General features: G+C 45.5%; 1 protein-coding gene across 1 annotated transcript in view; it reads right to left on the bottom strand.

The window, feature by feature from the left end:
- Window positions 1-8,445, bottom strand: part of kctd3 (potassium channel tetramerization domain containing 3) — a 72,345-nt gene extending 63,900 nt beyond the window's left edge. The window contains exon 1 of the mRNA XM_080200525.1: window positions 8,208-8,445. Within this exon, the coding sequence (XP_080056651.1) occupies window positions 8,208-8,287 (80 nt within the window). The 5' untranslated portion in view covers window positions 8,288-8,445. The remainder of the gene's footprint in view (window positions 1-8,207) is intronic.
- Between the last annotated feature and the right edge of the window lie 3,594 nt (window positions 8,446-12,039).

Below are 12,039 nucleotides of genomic sequence, written 5' to 3'. Positions count from 1 at the left end.
CAGCAGAATAGGAAATATAAGCACAAACAAAAATTGAACTGGTGGGACTTTGCAGGTCAGACAGCCACATCTGGTCTGCCAACCATAGTATTAACACCCAAGATTTATATAAATCAATCCTTTTATTTTAATAGTTGCAAACAAGCTTAGCAAAATACTCAAAGTTTTCATTAAGGGAACTTGCATACAAAAATAAGTCCAGGGAAATTACTGTAATGCTGCACTACTGTTATTTGAAAGAATGTATAAAATTCAGCAATACCCGAATCCCAACAAAAAAACGGCATGTCAGTCACCGATCATAAAATGGGCCTGATCAGTTTTTCCCTAAATTCAGATCTAATCTTAACACTGAGTGTACATCAAAATGGTGGTATGATTTTAACTGCTGGACTGGTAACAGCTGCAACAGAATTGTGTACTTTACGAGCCAAGTTTTTATTCACCAAAAAAAATCACCTCTTATAGCAGTGAACAAGATGTTTTGAATTGTTACAGATTTTTAAAGCATATAAATTAGAGTTCCAGAAAATGCGTTTGCCTCTAGTTTTCTCTTATCCCTTGTCACACCTCTATAACTTATTGCATATGACCAAACAAATAAGTAACATTTTAGAGGAGAGATCCAGTTCACTGAACTACTGGTTGGATCTATTCTTTAAAACCAGTTTTCATGCAATTATGAGACTAAACATCGAAGTATGGGGGTAATACCACTGGACTAGTGCTCAGAGGCCTCAGGAAAATTCTCTGGGGACACGATTCAAATTCCACCATGACAACTGGTAAAGTTTAAATTCAATGAATCAACCTGGAATTGGAATTAATCTCCAACATGGTGACCATCGATTGTCATAAAAATGCAACTGATTCAACACCCTCTATGAGCTGAAATCTGCCATTTTTGCTTTGTCTGGCTACAAACCAAGCAAGCCTCCCCCCAGTTCAAGAGCAAGTACGGCTGGGCAAAAAATACTGGCCTTGCTAGCAACACCATGGCAAAGTCTGCAAGACATAACAGGCTACAAGATGAAGACATGTAAAATCACCAACTCCAATGCACACCACCCTGATGAGCTCAATGCTTTCTACGCAAGAGGTCAGCAAGAGCACGCCGTCTACCCTGGAAGCCTCCGATGAACTTGTATACGAGGTTGCCATTGCAGATGTCAGAGCAGCCTTCTCAAAAGTCAACCATGGAAAGCGGCTGGCCAGGATGGGTGCCCGATACACACTTAGATCCTCCGCGGGGGTATTTGCAGACATCTTCAACCTCCCTTCACAACAATCTGAGGTCCCTATCTGCTTCAAGAAGGCAACCATCATCTTAGTACCAAAGAAAAGCCAAGCATCATACCTTAGTGACTATTATTCAGTGGCTCTGACATCCATCATTACAAAGTGCTTCAAAAGATTAGTCACGGCACAAATCAATTCCAGCCTCCTGGACTATCTGGATCCGCTACAGTTCGCCTACCACTGCAACAAGTCCACAGCAGATGTCATCTGCCTGGCCCTGCACTCAACCTTGGATAACAAAGACACCTATGTCAGACTCCTACTTATTGACTACAGCTCAGCCTTCAACACCATTATTCCTACGAAACTCATCTCTAAACTCTGTGGCCTGGGCCTCAGCTCCTTCTTTTGTGACTGGACCTTGAACTTCCTAACACACAGACCACAATCTGCAAGGATAGGCAACAGGGAAGAAGATGTTCTTGAGTCAGCTGGTACATGACCTGAGACTTCTATATCTTTTTCCTGATGGAAGAAGTTGGAAGAGAGAATGTCCGGGGTGCGTGGGGTCCTTAATTATGCTGGCTACTTTGCCAAGGCAGCGTGAAGTGTAGACAGCATCAATGGATGGGAGACTGGTTTGTGTGATAGATTGGGCTGCATTCGTGGCCTTTTGTAGTTTCTTGTGATCTTGGGCAGAACAGGAGCCATACCAAGCAGTGATACAACCAGAAAAGATGCTTTCTATGGTGCATCTGGATCCTGAACTTCGTAACCCACAAACCACTGAGTAAGGATAGGGAACAACACCTCCTCTATGATCATCCTCAACACCGGTGCCCCACAAGGCAGTATTCCCAGCCCTCTACTATTCTCCTTATGACTACGTGATCAAATTCCCCTCCAACTCAATTTTCAAGTTTGTTCTCAACACCACTGTAGTGGGTCAGATCTCAAACAATTATGAGACAGAGTACAGGAATGAGATGAAGAATCTGGTGAACTGATGCAACAATAATCTCTCCCTCAATGTCAACAAAATGAAGGAGACTGTCATCAACTTCAGGAAGCATAGTGGAGAACATGCCCTTGTCTACATCAACTGGGAAGTAGAAGAAATAGTTGAAAGCTTCAAGTTTTTAGGTGTCCAGATTATCAACAATCTGTCCTGATGCCCCCATGCAACACTATAGTTAAGAAAGCCCACCAATGCCTCTACTTTGTCAGAAGACTAAGGAAATTTGGCATGTCGGCTACAATTCTCAGTAACGTTTACAGATGCACCATAGAAAGTGTTTTTTCTGGTTGTATCACAAGTTGGTATGACTCCTGTTCTGCCCAAGACCGCAAGAAACTGCAAAAGCTCATGAATGTAGCCCAATCCATCATGCAAACCAGCCTCCCGTCCAGTGACTCTGTCTACACTTCCTGCTGCAATGCTACATGCAAAGCAGCCAGCATAATTAAGGGCCCCGCGCACCCTGGACATTCTCTCTTCCACCTTCTTCCGTCAGGAAAAAAATACAAAAATCTGAGATCACGTACCGACCGATTCAAGAACAGCTTCTTCCCTGCTGCTGTCAGACTTGTGAATGGACCTACCTTGCATTAAATTGATCTTTCTCCACACTCTAGCTATGTCTGTAACACTACATTCTGCACTCTCTTGTTTCCTTCTCTATGAACGTATGCTTTGTATGTACAGCTCCCAAGAAACAATACTTTCTGCTGTATACTAATAAGGGCAACAATAATAAATCAAATCAACACCCATATCCCAAAGAATTTTTAAAAATCCTAACATGCTCACAGGATTGTAGCAGTGATCCCAGCTCACGGCTGGAACTTTTATTTTCAAAAAGAAAATCATGATTTTAACAGAAAAATTAGAAAACATCATTTGAATTTATAGCAGTGCCCATGGTGAAGCAAGCTTTGCCAACCAGTCACAGCAGCAGAGTGCTCAGAATATGCTGTTCCAAAATTGCAATGTGTCCAGTTAACAAACTTATTTTTAGATATCTTTTCATAATTACAATGCAACTTTCAAATCCAAGGAAAAAGATAAATTTAAGTAACTTCTCATTAATGGCAACCCAGTTTCAAAACATGTACAGTCACATTTAAAAGTGTAAAAACCTTACTGAACACTATTCAGTGCTTAGTTACTTGAGATAACTTCCAGTAACACAGTATACGCGCCAAACTCCATAGTACATATTAGACAGTGCAAAATGTGGTATTTTCTAGTAGGATCAATTCATGTTCTGAACACACTACCATAAAGAACATAGCCATTGCAATGAAGATGTATCTAAAGTTTGCTGAAGCGCTTCATTAAAATAGCTTTGTTTTTGTAAATATTGGCAACTGAAACTCTTGCAAGTTGAGTCACCCAGTGTCATCACAAAGATACTGCACTACAAGGTGATGTGTAAAGCTTTCTTTAATTTGCTGCAATATGCCTCAGCCCCAACCTCAGAAAAGTGCTCTTCGGCAACAAGGACATCTTTTTCTCCAGTTCCTACAAAAACCATCCTGTAACTTTTAAGTAAGACAGTCAACGAAAGTCCAATTATGCAGTTTCACCCCATGAGACCCATGACTAGATGAATTGAGAGTACCCAAATTCATTTCAGGCTCTTAAAGCCTGTCATCTAATCCAGCCTGAATGTGAAATGGTATTCCAGGATGAAAGGCCAATGCCTGACTGACTATGCAACCAAGCTCCTGGAAAACAGTTGTTTAATTATTTACTGTTCCAGACATGTTATGGTAGTACTGTGTCCCCATGCCAATGACTGCACTCTCTCCAAATGGAACATGATACAGCATCTCACAAGAATGACAACATAAGTAAAATCCAATTTGAAACATTCTGTACAGCATCATTCATAATTAATAATCCAATATGAAGGTGGTTTGTACCAAATGAATACCAAGGACGAACAAATAAATAACAATGGCAGTGATAAACAAGAGGATCAGCTGTTCAGTTGGATTGGTGCACCTTCCTAATTATATCATCCATTTAAGATTTTTGCTTCTGTCCCCACTTCCCCATGGCACCTGACATCTTTTGATACTGATCCAACTTCCTTTCTAACCATTCTTCACTTGTTTTATTTCAGACAATTTGAGATCTATTTTAGGAGCACACCTGTACACCATGGGTGGATTCTATCCCTGTCAACAAATCTCCCATGTGGTTCTGTATCGGCTTTGTTAATACCTAAATAAGTAAGTCACAGGGCTCCCTCTATGAAGTTCATTATCTCCTTGGAGAGCTCATTTTTGTCAGCTATAATCTATGTTCCAATCAAACTGGCTCATTTTTATTGTTCTGTAGTTCTCTAGGTGGTTCACTATTTGTTTCTTCAAGTTGCACCAGCTTTCTCATTATAAGTATTCCTTGTACTCCAGTTTTCAAGTACAAGGATCCCCTGAAGATATCCACCATATGTTGTCCATTCACTAGCTGCTTCTTTGAATATTTTGAATGCAATCTGTCAGGACCTGAATTATTGGCTTCCTTCCTCCGATGCTTTCAAACTGTCCATCATCTTGTTGATGGTTAAACCCATTTTTCTTAGGATCTCATCATCTTGCCCCTGAAATTCTATCCAATTTTCTACGACTCTCTTAAATTTCATTATGAACAGATATTAAAAATGAATTTAATATACTTGCCAGATCTTGATCATGCCACATAATGTCATCATTAGAATCCTTCAGAATATACCTGCTTTCCTCACTACTTGGTTACTACAAATGTATTTATAAAGGTCATTCATTTGGTGTTTAAAATTCTCAACAATCCTGATACTGTCTATTTTGGCTTTATCAGTTTCAAGGCCTTCCGAAAACCATTCTTTCATTCATTCTTTCACTCCAACCTCATCCACAAGTTAAATTCTTGAGGCAAAGTGAGAGAAACTGCCCTGACACCAAGGCAGCATTTGACGAGTTTGGCATCAAAGAGCCCTAGTAAAACTGAAGCTAATGCAAATCAGGAGGAAAGCTCTCCATGGGTTGGAGTCTTGCCTAGCACAAAGGAAGATGGTTGTGGATGTTGAGTGTCTATCATGCCAGTCCCAGGATATTATAGGATTTCTTCAGGGTATTCTCCTAGGTCCAACCATTTTCAACCTTCCCTCTATCAAGAGATCAGAAACTAGGATGTTCGCTAACAACCGGATAATGCTCAGTTACATTCATAAGTTCTCAGATATTGATGCAATGTGTCTGCAGACAGCGAGATCTAAACATTCACTCTTGGACTGATCTGTTTTAAACAATATCGCACCACACAAATGCCAAGCAATGACCATCCTCAACAAGGGAATTTGAGCAACTCCCTTTCAAATTCAACTCCATTTCCATCACCAAATCTTTTGTGGTATACCCCAAACCCATGACCTCTATCATATGGAAAAATAAGGCAGCAGCCAGGCAGATGATGTATACGCTGTCCCTTTCAATATACCATGTTCATGGCTATGCTAAAAAATTTAAAATACTGCACATTTAAATTGGCCATTAACATCAAAAATGAAGTTACGCAGGATGTTGAACATTTACCATCTGTAAGCTAAACAGCATCTTAACTTGAAAAACATTGTCATTCCTTCATTATTACTGCATAAAGAACAGGAAGTCCCTGTTACCTTCACCACACCACTGAAGCAGTTTGAATTGAATGGAATGCATTGCACCATAACCTTGAGGGCAATTAGAGATGGGCAATAAATGCTGGCCTCACCATCCACATCTCAAGAATACATTTATGAGGAGCTTTTATTTACCCTACCCCTCACAACTATTTATTCTTTCACCGACATTTATCCACTTGTCTCTCCAACTGGTATGTAGTTATTGTGTTTAACTTATTTCTGAAGATTGAATTGTGTTGCTCTCCTCCTGTGGCGCTGCACTCCACATTATTGTGGTCAAGAGCAAACAAGGAAACTGTGCAGACATATAAATCAACCTAGAATTCTTGATATGTCTATGTCCCTAACCGCTGAATGGTGTGACGACAATAATCCCTTAACATCAGTAAAACGAAGGGGATAGTCATCAACTTCACAAAGCATAGTGGAGGACATACCCCTGTTTACATCAACAGTGAAGAAGTGGAAATGGTCTACACTTCAAGTTTCTAGGTGTTCAGATCACCATGCCTCTACTTTCCAAGACTAAAGACATTTGGCATAGCCGCTACAGCTCTCTCCAATTTTTACAGATGTACCAGAGAAAGCATCCTTTCCAGATGTATCACAGCTTGTATGGCTCCAGCTCTGACCAAGACTGCAAGGAACTACGAAGGGTTGTGAACATAGCCCAGTCCATCATGTAAACCAGCCTCCCATCCATTGACCCCATCTGCACTTCGCACTGTCTTGGAAAAACAGCGAGCATAATCAAGGACCCCATCCACTCTGGGAACACTCTCTATCCACCACCTTCTGTCAGGAAAAAGATACAAAAGTCTGAGATCATGTACCGACTGACTCAAGAACAGCTTCTTCCTTACTGCCATCAGACTTCTGAACAGATCTACCTTATATTAAGCTGATCTCTCACCACAGACTAGCTGTGACTATAATACTATGTTCTGCACCCTTTCCTTTCCTTCTCTCCTACGTATCCTATGAACAATGTTTTGTCTGTACAGCACGCAATAAACAATACTTTTCACTCCATTACCAATACACGTGACAATAATAAATCAAACGTGGTCCTTCAATGGGGGCAGCAGGTGGGGAGTGAGGCAATACAGCGGTTAGCATTGATGCCTCAGTGCCAGGGACTCGGGTGCAATTCCCAGCTTAGGTCACTCTTTGTATAGAGTCCGCACCTTCCCTCACGTCTGCACGGATTTCCTCCGGGTGCTCCAGTTTCCTCCCACAGTCTGAAAGATGTGCCGGTTAGGTGCACCGGCCATGCTAAATTCTTCCTTGTTGTACCCAAACAGGCACCAGAATGTGGTGACTAGGGAATTTTCACAGTAACTTAATTGCAGTGTTGATGTGAGCCTACTTGTGACACTAACAAATAAACTTTAAACTTTTCCCTAGCCTCTGTTAGGGGGGGAAGGAAGGGGGAGGGGGGGAAGGAAGGGGGAGGGGGGGAGGGGGGGGGAAGGAAGGGGGAGGGGGGGAGGGGGGGGAAGGAAGGGGGAGGGGGGGAGTGGGGGGGAGGGGGGGAGTGGGGGGGTGGGGGGGGGCAGAAGGAAGGGGAAGTGGGGGGGGGCAGAAGGAAGGGGGAGTGGGGGGGGGCAGAAGGAAGGGGGAGTGGGGGGGGGGCAGAAGGAAGGGGGAGTGGGGGGAGGGGGGGCAGAAGGAAGGGGGAGTGGGGGGAGGGGGGGCAGAAGGAAGGGGGAGTGGGGGGAGGGGGGGCAGAAGGAAGGGGGAGTGGGGGGAGGGGGGGCAGAAGGAAGGGGGAGTGGGGGGAGGGGGGGCAGAAGGAAGGGGGAGTGGGGGGAGGGGGGGCAGAAGGAAGGGGGAGTGGGGGGAGGGGGGGCAGAAGGAAGGGGGAGTGGGGGGAGGGGGGGCAGAAGGAAGGGGGAGTGGGGGGGCAGAAGGAAGGGGGAGTGGGGGGGCAGAAGGAAGGGGGAGTGGGGGGGGGCAGAAGGAAGGGGGAGTGGGGGGGGGCAGAAGGAAGGGGGAGTGGGGGGGGGCAGAAGGAAGGGGGAGTGGGGGGGGGCAGAAGGAAGGGGGAGTGGGGGGGGGCAGAAGGAAGGGGGAGTGGGGGGGGGCAGAAGGAAGGGGGAGTGGGGAGCCTCCTGTCAGCCCACAGAGGTACAATGGAGTTTAAATGAGGCTGTGCAGTGAGGGTTAAGGGTGAAAGTGATGTTACCGCGTGTCTCCCAGTGACAGGCTGGGAGCTGGCGGCAGTGCGGCACGCCGGGTGTGTGCCCCCCTCCTCAGTGCCAGGCCCGGCCCGCCGCCCCGCTCCTTGTTTACCTGGTGCCGCCCACGTTGAGCTGGATGATCTCCGCCGCTGCCGCCGCCGCAGCCGTCAGGTTGCTGCAGCTGCCCGCCATTTCGCGCTCGCTTCACTCTCGCCCGGCCCGTTCACACCGAGCTCAGCCTCGGCTCACACCGTCTCCGCCCCATTCCTCCCCCCGGGGCCCGCTCCGCTCCGCCTGGGGCCCAGCCGCTCTCTGCAGCTGACGGCAACCTCACTGCGCCCCGCCCCGGGCCTGGGCCCGTCTCCCACCGCCGCTGCCGCCTCGCTGCTCAGCAGCGCCCCATAGCCGCTCCAGTGAGCACCTGCAGCCTCCTCTGTCCCTGACCTTAACCATGATGTGGAGATGCCGGGGTAAGGAGTGGGGTGGGCACGGTAAGAAGTCTCACAACCGCAGGTTAAAGTCCAACAGGTTTATTTGACAGCAGTAGCTTTCCGAGCCTCAAGCTCCTTCTTCAACTGAGTGAGGACTTGTGTTCGCAAACAGGACGTATAAAGACACAAACTCAATTGACAAGATAACGGTTGGAATGCCAGTCTTTACAGTAATCAAGTCTTAAAGGTACAGACAATGTGAATGGAAAAAGGGTTAAGCACATTTTAAATAGATGTGTATTCATAGAAACTCTACAATGCAGAAAGAGGCCATTAGGCTCATCCAGCCTGCACTGACCACATCCCACCCAGCCCTACCCTCACCTCCCTACATATTTACCAACTAATACCTCTAACCTATGCATCTCAGGACACTAAGGGGCAATTTTAGCATGGCCAAGGAACCTAATCCACACATCTTTGGACTGCGGGAAGAAACTAGAGCACCCGGAGGAAACCCACGTCAACACAAGGAGAATGTGCAAACTCCACACAGACAGTGACCCAAGCCAGGAATCGAACCCAAGTCCCTGGAGCTGTGAAGCAGCAGTGCTAACCACTGTTACCATGCTGCCCACAATTGTCAGCGGTTATTGTCTCTAGTCAGGACAGTTAGTGAGATTTTGAAAGCCCAGGTAAGTCATAAGGGTTACAGATAGTGTGACATGAACCCAAGATCCCAGTTGAGGTCATCCTTGTGCGTGCGGAACTTGACTATCAGTTTCTGCTCAGCGATTCTGCATTGTGTGTTGTGAAGGGCACTTTGGAGAGTGCTTACCCAAAGATCAGAGGCTGAATGCCCGTGACCACTGAAGTGTTCCCTGGCTAGAAGGGAACATTCCTGCCTAGTGATTGTCAAGCAGTGTTCCTTCATTCATTGTCATAGCATCCGCATGGTCTCTCCAATGTACCATGCCTCGGGACATCCTTTCCAGCAGCATATCAGGTAGACAACATTGGCGAAGTTGTATGAGTATGTACTGTGTACCTGGTAGATGGTGTTCTCATGTGAGATGATGGCATCCGTGTCAATGATCCGGCATGTCTTGCAGAGGTTGCTCTGGCAGGGTTGTGTGATGTCATGGTCACTATACTCCTGAAGGCTGGGTAGTTCACTGTGGACAATGGTCTGTTTGAGGTTGTGCAGTTGTTTGAAGGCAAGAAGTGGGGGGGTGGGGATGGTCTTGATGAGATGTTTGTCTTCATCGATGACATGTTGAAGGCTCCGGAGAAGGTGTCATAGCTTCTCTGCTCCTGGGAAGTGCTGGACGATGAAGGGTACTCTGTCCGCCGTGTCAAGTGTTTGTCCTCTGAGGAAATGGATGCAGTTTTTCACTGTGGCACATTGGAACTGTCAATTGATGAGTCAAATGCTATATCCTGTTCTTATGAGGGCATCTTTCAGCATCTGTAGGTGTCTGTTGTGATCCTCCTCATCTGAGAAGATCCTGTGTATTTGGAAGGCTTGGCCATAGGGGATGGCTTCTTTAACATGTTTCGAGTGGAAGCTGGAGAAGTGGGGCACTGTGAGGTTTTCCATGGGTATGCAGTAAAGTGAATTGCTGAGGTGACCGTCCCTGATGGAGATGCATGTGTCTGGGAATGCAACCGATTCTGGAGAGTAGTCCATGGTGAGTCTGATGGTGGCATGGAACTCGTTGATGTCATCATATAGTTGTTTCATTGATTATTTGCCATGAGTCCAAAGGAAGAAAATGTCATCAATGTATCTAGTGTTTAGCATCAGTTGAAGAGGTCTTGTTCAAACCTGTGCATAAAGATGTTGGCATATTGAGGTGCGAATTTGGTCCCCTGTTCCATGTGTCTGGATGAAGAACTGGTTGTTGAAGGTTAAGACATTCAGGATGAAGCGGATGAGTTGTAGAATTGCATCTGGAGATTGACAGTTGTCGGCATTGAGTACTGAGGCAGCTGCAGCATTGCTGTTGTCGTGGGGGATGCTGGTGTAGAATGCCGGGTCATCCATTGTGATGAAGAGTGCTCCTGGTTCAATTGTACCATGTGTGCTGAGATTCTGTTGGATGTCTGTAGTGTCGCGACAGAAGCTAGAGGTTCTTTGTACAATGAGTTTCAGGATGCCCTTGACGTAGCCGAAAAGGTTCTCATACAGAGTCTCACTGGCTGATACGATAGGATGGTCGGGTGTGTTGGCCTTGTGATCAAGACCTTCAGAGCATCCTCCTTGCTCTCATCCCTCATACTCTCCACGTTGGAGATCTCTACAGCCTCCCGAAGATACACTTTTACAACTCTGTGGCTTACGGTCAGAAAGCACCCTTTGAATCTTATAGATTTACATGAGGTTAGTATCAATGGGTGGGAACTTCTTGGTTCTGTTGACCAATGAATTCCTAATTCTGCTGTTAGGTTGAATGCAATTGACCAAGGTAAATAATGCATCCTAATGCGATTGGAGTGTCCAGTTAGGATGACAGGATAGGTGAGAGAAATTAATTTTTGAAAGTGTATAACTGTTTTGCCATTGCATTGTAAACTTCAGAAAGGAGTTGGCGTGTCCAGCTGCCTTTCTCCCAGCACATATTGGCTAATAAAAAACATATTGGTCAATAAAAAACAGCTTTAATAAGCTTTGTATTTAGTTGGGTTCAGCTCAATACTTAGCATCTCAGAGAAAACCCCCACTTCAATATTTGTCTCCCATTTGGATCCATATCCCAATTTCATCTCGATCTAAAGCCCTCTCCATCTGGGTCCATACCCCTCTCCCATCTGTATTCATATCCCTCGCCCATCTGTGTTCATATCCCTCTCCCATCTGGGTCTATATTCCTCTCCATTTGAGACCATATTCCTCTCTATCTGAGAGCATATCCCTCCCCATCTGAGTCCATATCTGTCTCCATCTAGTTCTGTATCCCTCTCCATCTGGGTCCATATCCCTGTCACATTTGGGTCCATATGCCTCCCCATCTGGGTCCATATCCCTCTCATCTAGGTTCACATCCTTCTTCCACGTGGGACCATATCCCTCTCCATTTGGGTTCATATCCATCTGGATCCATATTCCTCTCCAGCTGGATCCATATCCCTCTGCAGCTGGGTCCATATCCCTCTCCCACTCAGGACCATATCCCTCACCCATCTAGGTGCAAATCTCTCTCCACCTGGGACACCACTCTTCTTTCCTCACTCTAAGTTTATTTTCATCTTCCTTCCAAAATTTGACCATTATAGTGTTTATCTTCACCCTGATTTTTTTTTTAAATCCCTTCCAATATTTCACACTTCTATCCACCACTATGATAGGGTGATCATACACCCACCATGTTGCTGGAAGAAACCTCAACTCACAACACCCATTCCTGAATATATATTCTAACTATTAATGGTTATAAGCATTCAAATTAGCAACGTTGTGATTCTAAATTGCCCTGTGGTCAGCCAATAAACAGTATGGGGCTGCGTAGCCAG

Source organism: Carcharhinus amblyrhynchos, chromosome 12 (genome assembly GCF_965287045.1).
Source record: "Carcharhinus amblyrhynchos chromosome 12, sCarAmb.v2.hapA, whole genome shotgun sequence".
Lineage (NCBI taxonomy): Eukaryota > Metazoa > Chordata > Chondrichthyes > Carcharhiniformes > Carcharhinidae > Carcharhinus > Carcharhinus amblyrhynchos.
This window is presented reverse-complemented; position numbering and strand designations above follow the sequence as displayed.